The following is a 21,843-nucleotide window of genomic DNA, read 5'->3' on the forward strand; positions in this document are numbered from 1 at the left end:
TTTGCTTCCTTACCAGATGATGAGGAGACTTACCAACTGTTTCTAGGCAGTCAGTAAAATTGGGGGCATAAGATAGAAAGTACAGTAAATCAGTGCTACAGAAATAGACAAAAGATTATGGATCTAATGGAACATTAGGAACCTGATCACAGAATTTAAATTGTAGCAATGTGAACAGGGGAATCAACAGTGTGTGAAAATCTGAACACATTTTATGTATCCAACCAAAATAAAAAGTAATATTGTATAAAACCAGTGTGAAATTATTCTTCAAAATGCCTTTTCTCTGTGTTAATTAGGTGAGCTGACTGATCCTATTTTTTGAAATTCCCATTTTTAAACATTCACATTAATATTAACTTCTCATGTATGAATAAGAATTTGATTTCTCTCATATGCTTCTGAGCAAGTGGTTTTAAAAATCTATACTATTTATTTCTCTTTGTAGCTTGTATAAAGGCATTCCTGTACTTTGACCCTTCAGAAACTGTAGTTTCAAATGCTTAGCTTCTTACCCCTTTTTTCTCCTCTGTCATCCTTAAGATTCAAAGACATGTAAAAGATTCAACTTTGGCAAAGACTGTGGACGCCTGCTGCAATAGTGTTCATTCCTAAATGTTATTTCATGAAATACACATTAATCAAACAGGAAATGAAAACATCTAAGGATTTATTCCATATTTTCAACTCAAAAACATAAACAATATTTACATAGCATTATATTTCAGTATTTACACAGCATTAACAGAAAAGGCAGTAAGAAATGATGGTTGGGGGTCAATGATCATTATACCTGGAATACAAGGATGCCTTTCAAATGGTATGCAATGAAAATCATATCATGGAAAATTATTAACTACATGGCTCAGAATTTACATTGAGTGGAGTTTTGGATCCAAATAAATACAAGCCTACTGACTTATGAAGCCTAAGTGTGTTTTCAATAAGTCACCTTGTCAATATAACATGATAAATTTATGGTTATTTAGAATCTTTAAACATAACTAAAGAACAAAACCTTGTGAGTGCTCTTAAAATGCTAAGTAATTCAAAATGTATAAAAAACTATATTGGGAGAAATGTCACACATTATGGCTTGTTTAAAAAATGTAAATGATAATTAAGAAATATACACTCTTGATGGGAAGGACATATTGACACAATGATATAGGTATAAAAAATAACGAATATGTACCATTTCATGAGATGCCTATTAATCCAGTGGTGAATCAGTCCACTGCCAGTGTGAGCAATTAAAATGAGGCAAATTGAGTCAGCAATATACAATTTCAAATTTCTAAGTACTTGAAAGCATTTTCCAACATTTATTACCATAACATATGTAAAAACTAGAAAACACTGAACTGAAAACTGCTTGAACTTGGAATAATCTTGTCAAAGTGAGAAAATGTAGGCAAATCCCAGTTTATAAAATTATCTACAGAGACAAATGATGGGATTGTTTTATCATTAAAAAGTGTTATGCTGACAGCAACATTTAGATTTCTTTTGCCCCACTGTCAGTGTATCTAATTTATGAGTTCTTGAATTAAATACCGTCACAAACGGGAAAACAACATTTTTCATTATACCACTGTATATATGCATAAAGAAGTTATGAATCCACAGATTACAAAAATAAATCTTTCTTTAGCTTAGAAAACAAATAAAAATAGAAAAATTTGAATTCAAGGTTTTAAAAAACTATGGCAAACTAATCTGATAATTATGACTGTTTTTGCCATAACTATATTGTCTTGATCTATTCAAAAAATTAAATCAAAAATCTTTGATCCACCAATGTTTTGGATGCCAAATTCTTCTGTCCTACTGTATTACGTATAAATCTAAAAATCTGGAAAAAAAAATTAAAACAATTCAGAATGGAAAAATATATAAAGAAACATATGTACATCAATTAAAATATCTAACTATTTATTTTCATGTATCAGGCATCTGTATTCCATGGTGATGCACAAAATTATTTCAAGAGTATTTATCATCTTTCATAATACCAAACAAGTGCATATTCCTATTTAGAATAGATCTTAATGAATTAATACAAGTCCTCTCATGTTCACGGAATATACTATCAAATATTTTGAAGGCAACTTACCTCTAGCTTTAAAAGCTATGGAAACATCAAAAGCACTGTTAGGGATAAAATTTGCTTGTAATTTTAGATCTCCGTCAAAGACTAATTATATGTTACTAACTCATACTTCCTTGACATAATGGGGGAAAATTTGCGTGATATTAATAACAACATTTCCAGAGAAATTTGTCATTTTTTAAAATCTCCACTTCAGGCTCCATACCCATCCAGCAACTATTGTTTTAACCACACAGGTAGAAACTGTGTGACTGTCACAACAAAGGGGCTTCTCTGTGGTTGAGTCCTGAGCCCGATCTCCCATCCCCTGCCCTCTCCTATCCCCTGCCCTCCGGAGCTTGCCTTTTTGTTACAATAACAGCTGGTGCAGAGGGTGAAGGGAACTCTCATTATTGCTACTTTTTTTTTTTAAATTTCAACTTTTTATTTAAATTTTAGTTAACATATATGGTAAAATTAGTTTCAGGTTCTAATTACTGCTACTTCTGGCATATAGGAGATCAGCAATTTAAGTATCTTCCTTTCTTTTCACAGTTGTTCAAGCAACTTATGCCTTCCACAAGATCCCAGTATTTCACTGACCCTGAGGAGAGTATAGTTGATTGAAATGTTTCTTCTTTTTTTGGTGGGGATAATTATTCTAAATCTTTACAAATTCCTGATAAAAGCAGACATTGTTATTCTCTGCTATAAAATATCTACTTCCAAAGTATCTGTTTGAAAAGAAATCCAGAAAAGATTTTTAAACTTACCTCTTGTTGCAGGTATGTAAGGAAGGCCGCTAGAACAAAATTTTGGCAAGCCAAATCCACAACACAGAAGAACAGCAGATCAAAAATAAGAAGAGTGGCTTCATTTCCATAATATAGAACACTGCTGAAAGAATATCCTTCATCTATTAAGAAAAAAAAAAAAAGCAATGTATAAGATATAAATTAGAAACTTTAAAATAGAATAAGCTTCTGATAAATTTCTGGTGTTAAAATTTGGGTACTTAAAAAACATAACAGAAGCTACTACTTATAATACTTTATGGCTTTCAAAACAATTAAAGGGTATTAAAATTTGCTAATCTCAAAAGTCAGTAATGGAACTCTGCTCATAAAAAATAATTAAAAATAAATAAATAAATAAATAAATAATTTTTAACACTTGTACCAAGGGTTGGTAATTGCTAGTAGTGTGAGTATATATAGTCAATACCTTCCAAAGACCAGGTAATGAATATCCCTTATTTGTTTATGTAACTAAAGGTCAAAGAATCTTAGATTCTCTAAGATAGACAAAGTTAAAAACACAAAAACAAAACCAGCAAGGACGGAGTAGTGCATAGTGAGTTATAATTTGTGTCTTAACGGTTAGTACTCTTGAGGTTCTGCTCCAAGACCTCTTTTCTTTTCATTCCACAAGGAGGGGTTTGTTCTTCTTGGGATGTAAACCCTCTTTTAAGATTCTGATGAAAGCTACAGACCCTTTCACCATAGTCAGGGGGCGGAGGGAGTCCATATATACAAATCTGGCATGTAATTTCAGGGAGATCCAAGGAACCAATGAAGCTGTTCATGGATACCCAGTTAGGAACTCCTGTTTTAAAATAAGGGGACGGCCGGTATGCCTCAGAGTGTCAGACAAGGATTCTGGGATTTGCTCTCCAGCCTCTTTATCTTTCATGCACTCTTACTATGTCCCACTTCATATCAGGCTTCAATCATAAAATTCATAAATATAGAATGCCCTTTCCCCCTTCTGTACAAATATCTTTGCCTCTTTTCCCTTGATCCTCCCACTTGACAACTTTTTTTAGGATGCAATTCAAACTTTTCCATGTGGTCTCTTCTCGTTTGTATGTCTGGTTAGATTTCCCACTCACTATTCGTACCTGGTGTAACCTGTGTCTGCAGAGACTTCCATCCCAGCATCACCCCACTCATATATTCAAGATGCTCACTGGTCTGTGCTATGTATCCTGGGACTGGCATGACACATGACACTCAATAATGCATGAATAAGTGATACCCAAGCCAGGACATAGGTCATTCTTACCAACCCATATAGGAGGTCATCCAGCCACATTAAAAGTGACATATATACTACCCTTTTAATGATAGGAAACCAGATGTAGGCACTATTTCTATCACAGAGTACCTACAATTTTTAAGAATTTGGATAAAATGAAAAGTTAAATGTTAAAGATTAATCACAAATATTATTCTTAAGTGTTTTATTAGTTTTCCACTGACTGCACATTCCTATAAAATCTGAATTTTATCTTCACCCTCGTCACTTTTATTCAGCATAGTACTAGACATCCTTGCCACAGCAAACAGACAAGAAATAAAAGGCATCTAAATTGATAAGGAAGAGTTAAATGGTCACTATTTGAGGATGACATGATATCATACATAGAAAACCCTAAAGATTCCACCAAAAAACTATCAGAAGTAATAAATGAATTCAGTACAGTTTAAGACACAAACTTAATACCCAGAAATCAGCAGCGTTTCTATACATTAATAATGAAGTAGCAGAAAGAGAAATCAGGAAAACAATTCTATTTACAATTATATCCAAAATAATAAAATACCTCGGTATAAATAACCAAGAAGGTGTAAGATCTGTGCTCTGAAAACTATAAAACACTGATGAAAGAAATTGAAGGTGCTACACACAAATAGCGAGATATTTCATGCTCATGGATTGGGAGAATTAATATTATTAAAATGTTCATACCATCCAAAGTAAGCTACAGATTCAATGTAATCCCTATTAAAAACACTAACAGCACTTTTTTACAGAACTGGAACAAATAATACTAAAATCTGTATAGAACGACAAATAGCTAAAGCAATCTTGATAAGAAAAAACAAAAGAAAAACTGGAGGTATCCCAGTTCTAGATTTCAAGATATAATACAAAAACAGACACATAGATCAACAGAACAGAACAAAGAGTCCAGAAATAAGCCTACACTTACATGGTCAATTAACCTATGACAAAGAAGGCAAGAATATACAATGGGGAAAAGACAATCTCTTCAATAAATGGTGTTGGGAAAACTGGACAGCTATATGCAAAGAATGGAACGGATCACTTTCTTACACCAAACACAAAAAATAAACTCAAAATGTATCAAAGACCTAAATGTGAGACCTGAAATCATAAAACTCCTTGACATATGCAATAATTTCTATGATACTGGCCACATTAACATTTTTCCTAGGTATGTCTTCTAAGGCAAGGGAAACAAAAATAAAAATAAGCTATTGGGATTACATCAAAATAAAAAGCTTTCCATAGTAAAGGAAACCATCAACAAAACAAAAAAGGCAACCTATTGAATGGGAGAAGATATTTGCAAATGACCTACCTGAAAAGAGGTTAATATTCAAAATGCATAAAGAACTTACACAACTTAACACCAAAAACCAAACGATCCCATTTAAAAATGGGTAGAGGATCTGAGAGACATTTTCTCAAAAAAGACATACAGAGGGCCAACAGACACATGAAAAGATGTTCAACATCACCAGGGAATGCAAATCAAAACCACAATGAAAACTTTATACCTGATTGGCTAAAATAAAAAAAGATAACAAATAACAAATACTTATGAGGATGTGGTGAAAAGGGAACTTTTGTGCATTGCTGGTGGGAATGTAAATTGGTACAGCTACTGCGGAAACCAGTATGGAAGTTCCTTAAAAAAATTAAAAAGTAGAAATACCATATGATGCAGTAATTCCACTACTGGGCATTTTCCCAAAGAAAACTGAAACACTAATTCAAAAAGATATAGTCTCCCCTATGTTTATTGTAGCATTATTTACGGTAGCCAAGATACCAAAGGAAGCCCAAGTATTCATTCACAGACGAAGGGATAAAGAAGAGTGAGATATACAGATATATATAGTCTCTCTCTCTCTCTCTCTCTCACACACACACACACACACACACACACACACACACAGGAATATTACTCAGCCATAAAAGAGTGAGATCTTGCCATCTGCAATAACATGGATGGATCTAGAAAGTGTTATTCTAAGTAAAATAAGTCAGACAGAAAAAGATAAATACCACATGGTTTCACTTAACATTGGAATCTAAAACACAAAACAAATGAATAAACAAACAAACAAAAAGCAAATCATACCTATAAATACAGAAAACTGATGGTTGGCAGAGGAGAGGGGGTAGGAGGAAGGACAAATGGGTTAAGGGGAGTGGGACACAGGCTGCCCGCTACGGAATGAATAAAAGGTACAGCACAGGGAATACAGTCAGTGGTATTGCAATAGTCATTTCATGATGATACGGTCGCTATACTTGTGATGAGCAGAGCATAACACAAGAGTTGCTGAATCACTAGGCTGTATACCTGAAACTAATGCAACATCATCTGTCAATTATACTCAAATTTTTAAAAAATCTGAATTTTTTGTGTTTTACTCTCTCTCTTCTAGGTCTATCACTGATTTTGAAATTTTTGCACTTTCTTCAGAATAATTATCTTTTACATTTTTGTTTCCTGCTACATGACATAATAAAATGGAACACGGAAAACTACTATCATACCATGAAGTTAACTAAGTTCATTACGTTTCCTTTGTTTTTATATAAAATTATAAAATTTAAAAAAATAACTACAAGTACTCTTTCTTTTTTTTTCAAACTTTGAAAATAGTAATCAAGTTCCGCAAAGGCATTTGAAGGATACCATTGTAAAAGATGCTTTTTTCCATTGGTTCCATGAATTCTATTCCAAGAATTCTTTCAAGAAGCAATTTATCTTTTATAAAGTAGTCCATTTCCTTATGAACCTAATATAAAAAGATACACATTATTTCAAAAATAGCATGAAATAAATGTTTCCCAACTAATGTAAATCAGAAAGAGAGAAAATGAAAAATGAATAGTACATGAAGAAAATCTGTTCTTTAAAAAGACTGGTCTTACTACAATGGGCTTTATAACAAGATTTTCTTCAGAAATGTTTTAAATTTTAAATGTCTTTAGTCGTATTTAGGGCTATATTTAAAATCAACTTTTAACAAGCTTTTCAGGAATACAACCACAGCATAGCATATTTCTATAATAAAAAATATAATAATATTTTACTAATTAGCTAACAAAATTCCAGCATAGGCATACTTTAAGGGAATCATCATTATGCTAATAGATGCATAAAATGTCACCTTATTTTTATATAACCTAAACTCTATCCTTAAGTCACAGTATTAATTTTGATAGGCGAAAAAAGAAGGGTTCTAAGTTCACTGACTGGTTAACTAAAATAACTGACATTACTGGTTAAATTTTTAAAAATTATATTTTGCTTCTAGTCGAAATATAAATGCTAACATACATACATGATCGATGAAAGAGCCAAGAAATTTGTTCATAGTATGATATGCTTTTATACTCTGCTCAAAAGTGCTTGCTGATGAACTCAATAGTCTGGCAGGGCCATTTTTCTAATGTGAAAAAGAGGTAAGAATAAATGCAACATGTCTTACATTCTTGGTTTTTAAATAAGATGAAATATTGGCAAAATATACCTGAATTGTACTTTATACAAACCCTTGTCAGTGTCTCATGAATTCTGTCATAGTGCTGTCTCATCTGGCTAGAAATCGCAATCTGAAAAGTCTGACCATCTGTGTTGGGTACCAAACCCCTCTGGCTACACAGATTTTCCTGAAAAGTTAAAAATTTAAAGATCATGAAAATTTTGCCTATTTCAAAAAGAAAATACAACACTTTTCTTTTAGTTAGTATCACATTACAAGACCACCTGAAATTTTACTGAAACTATATTTGAGATAGAGATTCTGACATTACCCAAGGTTCCTACTCCCCTCTGGATTTTACTAATTTCTATGTTGTCATACGCCGTTCAGGTCTCTGTATCATCTCCTGTATCCTACTTTTAAAAATCCACACTAAATTCATTGTGTATTGGTATTTGTAGCTTCCTTTATGATTCATTTTATTGCTCTTTAGTGCCTGTCAAAAAGTCTAATCTTAAACACTTTTATAAATAGCCTTTATTTTCTAAAAACTTTTAGAACACTTCCTTAATTAAATGCAATAAAAAAGTAGCATGATATATAACTAAACAGTTAATGTCATGGACCAGATATCCATTTCAGGTCTTCCTGACACAACCTGAATCCCGACAACCATCCACATGCAAAATTTTGCTTTACCTCACCCCCTAGCTACTTCCCATCCATGCTTCAAGGTCAGCTCAAGTCCTCCTGCCTCCCTTCTCTTGCCTTATTTGCTTATTCCAGAGCTTAATATTAATAATCTCTTTGTCTAAATTTAATCTGCAAACATAATGTAACACTTGGTTTTCTACAGACTGAAAGGAAGTCTACATGCAGTGAATTTCTCTAATTAAAAAAATAATAAAAGCTTTTTTTCCTGATTAAAACATTACATGCTACTGCAGAGAATTTATAAAATATGGAGAGGTACAGAAAAGAAAGAAAAGAAAAAAAAATCCCCTATGATCTCAACATCCAGAGATACAAGTATTTTAAGGTATTTTATTTCTAGTTCTTTGTCCAGGCATACAGATATAGATGGCATAAAACTGGGATCACATCGATTTCTTTTTCACCTAACATTATATCCTAGCAACTCTCTATGTCATTAAATATTCTATAAAACATGATTTTTATGTCTACCTAAGAATTTCACTAAGAAAACCAACTGATTTAATATTCTCTTTTAAATAATCCCTTATAAATAACCACTGTGATGAAGATCCTGAACCCAATTAGCTATTCACATTGCTAATTATTTCCTTGAGTGAGATTCACAGAATTAGTGAGTCAAAGATAATGATCTCTTAAAAAGCTCTTCGTATATACATTTCCAAATGCTTTCCAGAAGATTTGTAAAAATTTATCCTGAGACCAGTAGTTTTATGGGTGCTCATTTCATCATGTCCTTGGTACTAATATGTATTAGCTTTAAAAAAAAAAAAAAAAACTAAGCTAATTTGAAGAGGGAAAAAAATATCATTTTTTACGTGTATTTATTTATGACGATACATTTTTAGGGGGTTACTAGTCTCTATTTCTTATTTATGTGCTTAAAAATTATTTTATCATTTTTCCATTGAGGTTTTAACTGTCTGCTTAATGATTTCTATGATTTTCAATATTGTTATCAGTATCTTTATCATATTTGTTATGAGAATTTTAGCCAAATTTGCTTTTATTATATGACTGTTGGCCACATAAATGTTCTCCATTAATGAAGTAAAATCAATTAATAGTCCCTTTATATTCTTATGCTTAAAAAGTCATCTCTCGATCTCAAATATTCTTTTTTTACATTTAACTTTTCAAAACCAGGTGTAATTTCTAAATTTCTAAATTTCTAATTTCTAAAGAACAGTAAACCATCCATCACTCAACCCCAAATCTGTAAATACTTTCGTATATATCTCTAACTAATAAGGTCTTAGCAACAACAAAAAAGCCCACCATGCCATTTTCACACCTAATAAAACTAATCATTCCTTAATATAATTTAATATTTAGTCCTTAAATTAAGTCTCTCAGATTATTCCCAAGGATTTTTTTTTTTAAATTATTGGTTTGAATCAGGATCCAAAGCCTACACATTGTACTGTTTTGTTTCTAAATTTCTCTTCCTATCTAACAGTTCTTCCACCCCCACCTCCACCACCACTCCTCTTCTTCTTTACACACCTTAGATTTGCTGGAGACACTGGGTCATCTGTCCTGTGAGACACCCTGCATTCTGAGTATGGCTAATTGCTTCCTATGATACTATTTAATTTATCCCTCTATCTCTTCTATTTCCTATAAATTGGTGGTTAGATCTAGAGGCTTAATTATATTCAGGTTCCACTTTCTTAGGCAAGAATATTTCATAGGTGATGTTATGTACTTCCTACTGCATTATAACTAGCAGTGATTAATGTTGGTTCTCCTAATTCTTACTTGTAGTAAGATGGAGCCAGTGTGTTCAGACTATGTCAATCTGATTCTTCATTATAAAGCTCCTGTCAGCCTTCACTTAATTGTTTTAGCATCCACTGCATTGTAGCCTATCTGCAATAATCCATTAGTCACTACAAAATGGTGACTTACCAAGTAAGAGTTCCTTTTATTTTCTTTTATAAGAAAGAATTTCCCCTCATGGAAAGAACTTCCCCTCATGAACTATATTTCAAAATAAAGTATTTTGAAGAGGGTAAAAAATATGATTTTTTACCTGTATTTATTTATGACTACACATTTCTTAGGGGTTTATTAGTCTCTGTTTCTTATTTATGTGCTTAAAAATTATTTAACCAAAATATTCTGGTTATTTTAAAATACAGTCCATATAGGAACCATAGGATGAAATTTGATTCTTTCCCTTTATCAACGTTCAGTGTAATGAGTTGGTTGGGTACTCTAGCAACTTTCAAAAGTAACCAATGGGGAATTTTTAAAAATATTACTACAAATCCTAGATTAAGAAAAGCAAACCCATTTTTCAATTAAAAACTGAAAGATGTTAAATATATTCATACCGCTTCTCTTTTAAGGTTCATATTCATTTCTTCCATATTAGTATCTGCATGCCCGTGTACGGATCTACCATGAATGTAATATCCAAAGCATTTGTGGGATAACAGAAACACTGATATCTATAAAAAGAGAAAAACAAACAGCAACTCATGTAGAAAACAATAAAAATTAAGTTTTTTAAAAAATTGCTTTTCTCTCAAAATAAAGAGGGTTGAATTCTTGGAAAATATATAAATAGGACAATAAGGTAATAAAGGGTAATTATGTTATTATTAAAAAGTTGAAAAGAGATTAAAGATATTTTCTAAGAAAGGAAGTGTTAAGATTGATATATGAAAACTTTTCAGGGACTCTGCTGAGTGAATCATTTGGTGGAGAAGGAATTCATAATTAAGAAATTGCAAATGAAGAAGAAACTAAGGCAGTAAACATTAACTTGTAGCTCATTACAACTATCTCTGGAATTAGCAATCAGTGGGAAATTGGACTAAAAAAATTCAATCATACCAAATCACTTTTAAAGCCTCTCTTAATGTACTCATGACCTTTAAAAAGGGAAAAATAACAGTTGCAAGATAAAGTCAGAAAGTACTTACATTGCTCATACAGCATAAATCCACAAACTGTCGAATTTTATCTTCTATAAATCTCTCATAAAAGACAGCAAAGAACATGATCTGAAACAGTAAGCCAACTTCATGGTTATTAGCTTTTAAAATTTAATTTTCTTTTATAGCCACAATGTAGTATCTTAAAAAGAAAGTCCACCCAAGAACACAGTGGCCTTTAAATGGTTCCTGTGGGATAAAATCCTATTTATCATTTCTGATTCCTCTGCCAAAGAAATAAGGTTTTGGGATTGTGTTAAAATTTATTGAGGGAGCCTATTTTGAATTTTAAGAACTTTTCTGTATCATTAAAACACAACAGGACAAACTTGGAGGGAGAGAGGGGCTTTAAAAAATTTAGCATAAACAATATATTAATGGCCAGATTTATGTATAGTTCTGCAGTCCTACCCATCTCCTAAATTTCAAAGCTATTAGAAAACTTGCTGCTTTTCTAATTAACATTCTGACAGAGTAGCACATAAAAAGCATATATCAAATATTCTACTTCAACTGCAGATAATACATTAAATATTGAAATGGAATGGTTTCAAGTATTTTCTTAGCTTTAATAATACCAGAAAAGGAAATTATTTTATAAATCAAAAGAGAAAAGTTTTAACATTTTAGACCTACTTAGACATATTTGAGAGAAAGATAACATTTCCTAACCATCCAGTTGAAAGGTGTCCCCCATTCGTAACTCCAACCCGCCTCTCCTCATTTACTCTGTATCTCATCTCCCTACTGATGCCCTTCACAGCACTTGCCACAATCTGTAGCTTGCTCTTGTTAAGCATATCCTTGAGCCCAGCACGGTGCCTAGAACACAAAATGTACTCCAATGTGTGAATGAATAAATAATCTACATCAGCTGATTTACTGGACACACTTCCCTAACATTCTATATATGTCTTGTTTTAAATCCGTGTAAAGGACCTGAAAAACAGCAACTTAAAAATTTTAAAAATAAAAAATACCACTTAAAAGTTGAAGAAGCTGGGTTTAGGGAAATAAAAGAAGCAAGCAATAAAGACTAACATTATGAGAATCAACAGGACTTAAAAAAAAAGATTTTTAAAAAATTCATTTAAGAGAAAGCGTGTGAGACAGAGCACAAGCAGCGGGGAGGGGTAGGAGAAGCAGATTCCCTTCTGAGCAGGGAGCCCGATGCAGGACTCCGTCCCAGAACCCTGGGATCACAACCTGAGCTGAAGGCAGATGTGTAACTGAGACGCTCAACCACTTTTTTAAAAGATTTTATTTATTTTTTTATTAGAGAGAGAGAGGGAGCAAGTGCATGCATGTGTAGGGAGGGGGCAGGACAAAGGGGGAGGAGGAGGGACAGTGGACTGCAAGCTGAGCACAGAGCCTAATGCCAGGCTCTACCCCAGGACCAAGATCACCACCTGAGCTGAAACTAAGAGTCACTATGACACTTAACCAACTGAGCCACCCAGGTGCTACAACAAGACTTTTTATGGACAAATTCATGGAGCTATAACACATTTTTTCTTAAAGATACTTGAGGAACAAACCCTGGGAACCCTAGAATATTACCGTGGAGAGAAATATAACCAGAATGATAGCAGAGTGAGAGAATGAGGTGAGACGGTGGTGCCTGAGATGACTAGTTTCTGCCCCAACAATCCTCTCCCCTTTCTCCTTAGTGACAGACCCCTCCTTGGAGGGGGCGCACACTGTTGCCCAATTAGAAGGTACCAGCGTGGCGAGGTGTGGCCATGTGCCTAAGTACTGGGCAAGGAGATGCTCAACAGCACTTCTGAGAAGGCTCTTAAAGAGAGTGTGCCCTGTTCTCCCCAACTCTCTCCTTCAACTCCACCAGCCATTATGGACCACCAGGTGACCTGAGAGATGGATGTCCTGGGTGGCAGCCACAGAGCCACCCTGCACTGCACATCTCCACTCTTTTTTCTCATGGGAGAGATAAGGGTCATTTTAACTTCAGCCACTGCTATTTTGTTGTTGTTGTTGTTGTTGTTGTTGTTGCTGTACTCAACCAAATATGAAAAGCAACAGATGGTATTCTTCTAAATTCTCTACATCCAAATGAATCCAATCTACTCAGAAAAATGTGTACTGGTATATCTTTAAAATGAATTATTTTCTCACTATTATATTGAAGATAAACATCAAACCCTATACTCTCTTGATCCTATCTCATTTCAAATTCTAATTTGTTTGGTTTTCTTTTCTGATTGTTAAGCTATCCCTCACTGGATCTGTCTCTGTAGTTTCAAGTTGAAACAAGTCTCACCAATTTAAAATAAATGTAAATTTTAAAAGTCTATCCTCAGGTTACAGAATGCCACCTGGAACCAATTCTATAGGAATTTCTGGATTTTAATCCCAAACCATGTTTAAAAATAGGCTGTTTTAGGCAGGTATTTGTCTGGTTAGAGGTAGCTCAATCCGATCTTTTTTTTTAAGATTTTATTTATTTATTCATGAGAGACACAGAGAGAGAGAGAGAGAGAGAGAGAGGCAGAGACACAGGCAGAGGGAGAAGCAGGCTCCATGCAGGGAGCCCGACGTGGGACTCGATCCCAGGTCTCCACGATCAGGCCCTGGGCTGAAGGCAGTGCTAAACCACTGAGCCACCCCGGCTGCCCCTCAATCTGATCTTTCTACAGGTCCCATGTTCATTTGCTGACTTAAAACATAAAGGAATTTTTAATCCAACAAAAAGACTCTTTCCATTCATGGGAATGTCTGGAAGTAAGATAAAGAAGTATAGATATAAGAGTTAAGTGCTTTAGCTGATGCTTCTGTTCTTCCTTTCTTCTTTTTTTAAATGTCTAAGACAATAAAGGAAATGATCATAGAAAAGATGGGGTGCTGGATGGCTCAGTCAGTTATGGATCTGACTCTTGATTTTGGCTCAGGTCATGATCTCAGGGTTCAGAGACTGAGCTCCATGCAGGGTCCTGCATCAGGCTCCCATGCTGGGGAGTTCCAGGGCGTGGAACCTGCTTGGGATTCTCTCCCCCCTCACTCTCTGTCCCTCCCCTCTGCCCAACTGGTACACGCAAACACTCTTCCTCTCTCAAATAAACAAATAAATCTTAAAAAAAAAAAAAAAAAAGGAAATGATCCTCTGTTTAGAATCACAGGACTTGAAGCTGAGGTTTACTTTTATTTTCAGTTTTCTCAATAAGTATTTCAATAAAACTCTCACAAGGGCTACTGGTTATGATATATAAATGTAGACAATAAATTGTATTTTAGAAAAGGGGCGGGGGGGAAATATTAAGGGTAGCTCAGCCATCCCTACAGCTTGTTTAAACTAAGCCATCCTCTGACTAGAAAAATGTAGGCTCTGAAAGATCCTTCAGAGCCCACTATTGATAAGAATGTGAATTCTGACATCAGATTGCCTGGGTTCATATTCCAGTTCTCCCAATCTCTAATTACATGACTTTAGCAAACTATTTAGCCTTTCTGTGCACCAGTATCCTCATCTATAAAATGAGGATACTAATAGACTCTATCCTCGAGGGCTTCTATAAAAATTAAGTTGTACAATGCAATTAATTAACACAGTGCCTGGATAATAACACCAGGTAAGAATTAGCTATTAGCTATTATTGTTGTTCTCACCATCACCTTCCTTCTGTTGTAGAAACCAGGGTGTGGTCAATATTTAAAGATAATTAGTATGCAATAGTTATAAATACAGAAGGGCAATGTTGCCAAAAAGTATAATCTGTTGTTACCTGTATAATTCCAATGACTAGCCAAAGAGCAGTAGATACCGCATATCTCAAAATACGACTGTAAGGAGCTATGTAGCTAGGTGGGCTTCTGGAAAGACTAGAAGATGAGTCCATTAATGCTAAGTTCTTGAATCCCACGACCTGGAGTAAAAAGGAAAAATTTAAACAGATATGGATGAAGAAAATAGCTTTACTCTGAAAATGATATGTTCCTATTTCTAACCTTAAAAACTAAAATATTTACAAAAGATTATACAAACAGTAGAAAACCTAGGTAAAAATAATTATTCAGTATTTTTTAATTACAAAGCAAAATTTAGTTCATTTGGAATTCTCTTCAATATGACTAAGGGCCAAATATAATTGTATTATTATATACACTGACAAAAGCAAAAAATTCATCAAAAGAATAAAACTTTCTTCAATAAACTACCAATGAACAAAAAGTATTTCACGTACTTTTAACATATGCCAGGTACTATGTAAAATACTTTATACTTTTAAACAGTATTTTCCAAAATGTCTTTTGAGGAAGGGAACTTCTTTGAAAAAAGGAAGCCATGGTTAAGTAAATGTGGTCTGTACAATATACTCATGTCCATGCCTTCCACTCTCTTAGAATAAAGGCTCTGGGAAGTTTTACAGTAAGAAAGCGACATGATTTTATTGAATCCGCGGTTTTCTAAATGTGCTTAACTAAAAAAATCTTTTTCACATATTTTAAAGCTCTTTATAAAACACTTAACAGACAATACTATAAATGAATTTTTGAAAAATCGTTCAAATGCCTTGGTGGCATATATATTCTTCTCTTGGCTTTAAAAAAAAGGAAAGAAAGCGAAAGGAGGGAAAAAGGAAGAAAGGAAGGAAAAACGAAGGCAGACAGAAGAGTTAATGATTCATATCTAACTTTATATAAGCAGCAAATTCCCGAGAAAAGTTATTACCTATATAAACATTTTTCATAGCTTAGTCTCATACTCAGTACAGAATACTTCTTTTCAGTAATACCAGCCAGATCTGTGAAATAACTGTAAAGGTATCATAACATGTACCCATTCTCTGTGCATAGTACAGCTGAGCCCCAGCTCTTGGCACTGAGTAAGGTCCGCAGTATAGGATCCATAGGGCGTTCAGTGAGAATGTGCTGAAAACTTTCACCTTTAATACTAGTTCTAATGCAGATTCTAATTCTAGTAAGAACGTAAATTAGAGAGGAAGTTTTTTTCAAAATATAGATAGCTAGGCTCACCTCAGAGCTACTCAATCAAACACAATCTCTAGTGGTGAAGCTTTTCACAAAAGCTTCCCTAGGGATTTATTTGGATACAAACCAGTAGTTTACAAGCCATTCCTTATCTAGTATAGTCAAACTGAAAGAGACAGAGTAGAATGGTAACTGCCAGGAGAAGAAATGGGCAATTACTGTTTAATGGGTACAAAGTTTTAGTTGTGTAAGATGAAGAGTTTGGGTGCTTGGATGGCTCAGTTAGTGTCTGCCTTCAACTCAGGTCATGATCCAAAGGTCCTAGGATCAAATCCTACACTGGGCTCCCTGCTCAGTGAGGAGTCTGCTTCTCCTTCTGCCCTTCCCCCCTGCTCATGATAATAGATAGATGATAGATAGATAGAAAGAAAAGAAAAGAGCTAGTCTAGGGGTTGATGGCACAACAATGTGAATGTACCTAATAGGATTGAACTTCATACTTAAAAATGATTAAGATGATAAATTTCATATCGTGTATTTTAACACAATTTTTAAAAGCCACTCTTCATAATGGCTTGATAACTTCAGAAAACTCTTTAGAAAACTCTTCCACTAAGGTGAAAATGTATCTGGAATTATACAAAATTAGTATTTATGAGGTATACAAAAGTCACATAAAATTACAAAAGTTTATACCTCCAAAAAAAAGAGGACAGTAAGTATTTGAAAGAGTGGATTAATTTTTCTCACAGTCTGAATTTCATTCCATTCATTTGCTACAAAGTATGTTCTCCATATGCTCACAGGAACTGTGGCACTCCGAACACCACCCTCACCTGGTCAGAGAGATAAAATAAGTAAAAGGGTTTCATCTTTGTTCTGAAAAAGTAGCGAAAGAATTTTGGTACAATGGTTATTCAGTTACCTTCAACAGCTTTAAGAACCTTTCCTTTAGGTCGCTCCCAATCAATAAAGAATATATCTATGGTAATCTGGGACATAAGCTTATGCAAAAATTGCAGAGCCTGAAAATGACAAACAAAACACTTTAAAAGTATCCACACTAAGCCTGTTTATGAAAACAATACTGATTTTTGGGGGCGCCTGGATGGCTCAGTTGGTTAAGTGTCTGCCTTTAGCTCAGGTCATGATCTCAGGGTCCCGGGATCTGGCCTTGTGTAGGGCTCCCTGCTCAGTGGGGAGTCTGCTTCTCCTCCCATGCCCACCCTTCACCACCGTTTGTGCGCTCTCTCTAATAAATAAAATCTTAAAAAAAAATATTTTTTAAGAAGCAAATATACTGTTATCACAAGAATATACAATTTTCACAAATGACAAATGAAGTTATAATATCATTAGGGATCACTAAACGCTCCTTAAATAACATGGAATCGCCAAATTCACAAAATTTTCATACACATTAATTTGTCTTCCCTTCTTTAAAATAGGGGAAAAGAAAGTCATATAATGAAATATCACTTTATTAAATTAGCTATAACTTATATTAATCTAAAACTACTTATCATGGCTTCTTAGAACAATTATTTAGGCTGGATTTTCAGAATGAACCACCTAGTATAGATAAAAGTAGATACCCTTGGTAAAATAAAATAATTCATGCTTTCTTTTAAAATCAGCTAAATTTTACACCGAAGATTTTGAAAGCATTTTAAAGACTTATAAGTTTATCAGGAACCTGTCCTTTAAAACTTACCTTCAGAGCAAAAGCACATCCCACATAAGTAACAAGACGTTCTTCTTGAGACGGGACTGGCAGCAAAACAGAGATAGATTTCTGTGCCTGTGATAAAAATTACCCTGGTAATGGTAAATATGACCATTCAAGGTTTTTAATACGCACACTTTACAAACCAAAAAAAAAAAAAGCATAGAAAAGGAAAGTGGTGATACTTAATAAACAGCACATTCAAGGAATGGTGGTGTAGCATGTACCGCCGTACTCTGGATCAGAAATACACCCAAATAAAAGTAGTTCCTTCATAATGACAGCTTACCATCTATTCAAGTATCAACATTTAGGTTAAATTCAGAAACTCACTTACTTTGAAGAAAATAAGCCAATAAAGACCTGTTCCCACAGTGATGATAAAGAAAACATTGGCCAGATCACCAGCATAGTACACCAAGAATTTCATAACTGTCTGCAATTTAAAAAGAGAATTATAGCTGTTATCGACTCGGTCTATTTATACTATCACTTTCAGTAACATATTCTGTACCCAGTTTCTCAAGCTTGAGGCCTTGTTTCACATGTCCATGGATCACTCAGTTATAAAGCCCAACGGTGGCCACCTCCTGGATTCCTTTGGATCTGTGCCTTTCAGTCCATTCCCAAAAGCACTTGTCTTACAAAACCCTTCTCATCTTTCACCATCTAAGAAAGTTATATTGCTTCTTAATTCTTTCACAGTTTGGAGCCCCCACCCCAATCAATCCTTTATACTACCACCAGACTTAGTTTTCTAAAATGTAAATTGGACTGTAAATGTAAATTGTACATTCTAAAAATGTACAGAGACTCTCCACTAGAGAATAAATTCCAGCCCAAAAGGTCCTTCACAACCTAAACCAAAATGGACTTTTTAGCCTCATCTGCCAGTTTCAACCACTTACTCCATGATTAACTTGCATTGCAATTATTCTGTAGAATGAAATGGACATTGGTTATTGTTTCATCAAATATTCTTTTCTTCTTCTGTGTGGCAAATTCTCTTGAACTCTGAGAGTAGAGACCAGAACGGTCTTTGCCCCCGAGTCAGGCTCCATGCTCAGCAGGGAGTCTGCTTGAAGACTCTCCCTCTCTGTTCCTCTCACTGTATGCTCTCTCTCCTCTCAAATAAATAAATAAATCAGATGGGTCATATTTGGAGGAGATATTTCAACATCAAAAACCAAAAGGGGATTCATATTTAGAAAACACAAAAAGCTACTTTAAGTAACAAAAGAAACTGGAAACCTAACAGAAAAATTTGCAAGGGATATAAACAGGCAGTTCACAGAATAGGAAGCCCAAATGATTAATGAGGTATATGAAAAGCAGATAAATCAAAATGAAACTAAAAATGACATGCTATTTATAGTGCCACATTGGCAAGAAATGGAAAGGCTAGAAAAATAGCAAATGCTGATGAGGATGTGTGGAAACCAGAAAAATGGTTTCCCACTGCTGGTGGGTGTGCAGACTGGGATATAGCAACATGGGAGGGAAATGAGGTGTGCATATACCTCTGCTAGTTATAAACCCCAGAGAAGCTGTATCTTAAAAGAAGGATACAAAGTAGTCAAAAGATGAAAATATACTTTAAAAACTCCTGAGACCATACCTGTAAATCAATCATGGGACTCCCAATGCGCCTCTTCCACCCTGCTGTCTTCAGAAGAGATGATAAAACAGCCAGTCCACCCAAAACACCCAAAGCAATCTAAAAAAAAGAACATTTTGGGATATATGCAATTTTCCTCATCAATGTTCAAATATGCAAATAGAGCATAAAGAAGTGCTCAAGAAAAGAAATTGTGGCAGGCATGGTGAGAGGGCATAGGGGCCAAATTGAAGGAACTCTCAACAGTTAAATCTAGGAAAATTGGAGCAAGATAGATATATAGTAATGAATTATAATCACTAGAATAAAATAAATATCCAGGAGTCCATACTGAGTTAAAGAAATAATTGAATAAATAAATCCATGTGGGCAAAGGGACAACTTCTCCTTATAGTAGAATTCCATTTAACAAATATAGATGAAGGAAATAGAAAAATCATTATCAGGCAGATGATACAGTAATACTTTTTATAGATGAGAATCATCACTGGATACTAAAATTAGAGAACAAAAGGATTAATGAGAAGCAGAGTATTTGCATCCTCTCAAGTATTTCTCCACAAGATACTTAATTACAAATGGAAAAACACAGTGGAGAACTCCACAGACACTACCTTAGGCATATGACCCAAGTTAACATCATTAATAATAAGACATCCTGACACCATGTACCCTCTGATATGATGTACTGAGAAGAGCACAACATCGTATCTGTGGTATCTATGTTAAAACTACATGAACTTGATTTAATCAAGGGAAAATATCAGATAAACCCAACTGAAGGCCAAAATACCTGACCAGTACTCTTCAAAAGTGGATGGGGTTACGAAAGACAAAGATTGAGGAACTGTCACAGATTTAAGGGAGATTAAGGAGACATGACCACTGGAAGCAATATGCAACCCTGGGCTGGGTCCTAAAATGGATAGTGAAAAAACTTGTGAAATTCAGAGTATGTAGACCAGCTAATAGGATTACATCAGTATTAATTTCCTTATTGGGATGATTGCACTCTGCTTATGTAAGATGTTAACATTAGAGGAGACTGGCTGAAGGATATATGGCAAAACTATTTTGACAACTCCCCTGTATATCTAAACGTTTTTAAATTAAGAAATATACCATAGATATTTTAACAAGTTAAAATAAACTTACATCTGTCTGGACTTGTGCTTCTCCTTGATTCATTTCATATTTGACTGAGAAAGAAATCTGTCATTTAAAAGACAGTAAATTAACCATACTGAAATTATATAACACAAACCTACTTTTACTATAAAGATGTATTTGTATATAAATGCCATTATTTTTAATCTATCAATATTATTAGAGTTGACCCTTATTTATACATAAATGGAAATACTTTGAGGAATTATTCATGATGCTTTGAATATCCCTTTTGAACACATATTAAAGAAAGAGGGGTTCATTCATTAGGAATGATATTAGGTTCATTAATATCAATCAAGCCAAACTAATGGTATTTCATTTTCTGATAGGTTTGTATAACTGAGGAATGTGACTAATCTTGTATTTAGCAACTGGCTCAACAACTGCACTCTAAGAAGGCAGATTAGATTATTCAACGGGCTGATCAAAAATCTTGGGGATACCACTATATTAAGAGACAAGAAGGGAAAGAACAACCAGTAAAGGGCAGAGAAACAGGACTGTGAGAGGAAGGAGAGGCGAGATAACTGAAGTCTTGCCAAGATCACAGAACAGAGATTCAAAAGTCTTGAAATACAATGTCAAATGTTGTATGAATGTCAAGTTGAAATAAAACCACCGCATGTGGAATTCATTGTTGACCTTTAAGAAAGAGGTTTTTTTTTTTTTTTTTTTTTTAATACAATCTTTTTTTTTTTTTTAATTTTTATTTATTTATGATAGTCACAGAGAGAGAGAGAGAGAGGCAGAGACACAGGCAGAGGGAGAAGCAGGCTCCATGCACCGGGAGCCCGACGTGGGATTCGATCCCGGGTCTCCAGGATCGCGCCCTGGGCCAAAGGCAGGCGCTAAACCGCTGCGCCACCCAGGGATCCCAAGAAAGAGGTTTATAAAGAAGCAAAATGGCTGGAGCCAGGCTGCATATAATGAAAAGATAAATGGTTGGGAAATCAAGGAAAGATACAGGATAGCAAGGTGAAATGCTGGCGGAATTAAGGGAAGTTTTATTGTTTGGTTGTTTTCCTTTGTTTTTAACATGGGAAGAAGTGACAGTTGTGAAAAACAGAGAAAAGGACCCAGCAGAGGGGCTGGCTGAATAAGGG

General features: G+C 34.4%; 1 protein-coding gene across 1 annotated transcript in view; it reads right to left on the bottom strand.

The window, feature by feature from the left end:
* Positions 1-653: 653 nt before the first annotated feature.
* The window catches only part of TMEM67 (transmembrane protein 67), a 56,261-nt gene continuing 35,071 nt past the window's right edge, over positions 654-21,843 (bottom strand). Inside the window, exons 15-28 of the mRNA XM_077876258.1 lie at positions 20,726-20,782; positions 19,571-19,669; positions 18,290-18,388; positions 17,941-18,027; positions 17,152-17,251; positions 16,923-17,062; positions 15,020-15,160; positions 11,271-11,351; positions 10,677-10,793; positions 7,694-7,810; positions 7,483-7,587; positions 6,831-6,933; positions 2,866-3,008; positions 654-1,855 (exon numbers count right to left, since the gene is read on the bottom strand). Coding sequence (XP_077732384.1) covers positions 1,775-1,855; positions 2,866-3,008; positions 6,831-6,933; positions 7,483-7,587; positions 7,694-7,810; positions 10,677-10,793; positions 11,271-11,351; positions 15,020-15,160; positions 16,923-17,062; positions 17,152-17,251; positions 17,941-18,027; positions 18,290-18,388; positions 19,571-19,669; positions 20,726-20,782 — 1,470 coding nt within the window. The 3' untranslated portion in view covers positions 654-1,774. The remainder of the gene's footprint in view (positions 1,856-2,865; positions 3,009-6,830; positions 6,934-7,482; positions 7,588-7,693; positions 7,811-10,676; positions 10,794-11,270; positions 11,352-15,019; positions 15,161-16,922; positions 17,063-17,151; positions 17,252-17,940; positions 18,028-18,289; positions 18,389-19,570; positions 19,670-20,725; positions 20,783-21,843) is intronic.

Source organism: Canis aureus, chromosome 28, assembly GCF_053574225.1.
Source record: "Canis aureus isolate CA01 chromosome 28, VMU_Caureus_v.1.0, whole genome shotgun sequence".
In the NCBI taxonomy this organism is placed as follows: Eukaryota; Metazoa; Chordata; class Mammalia; order Carnivora; family Canidae; genus Canis; species Canis aureus.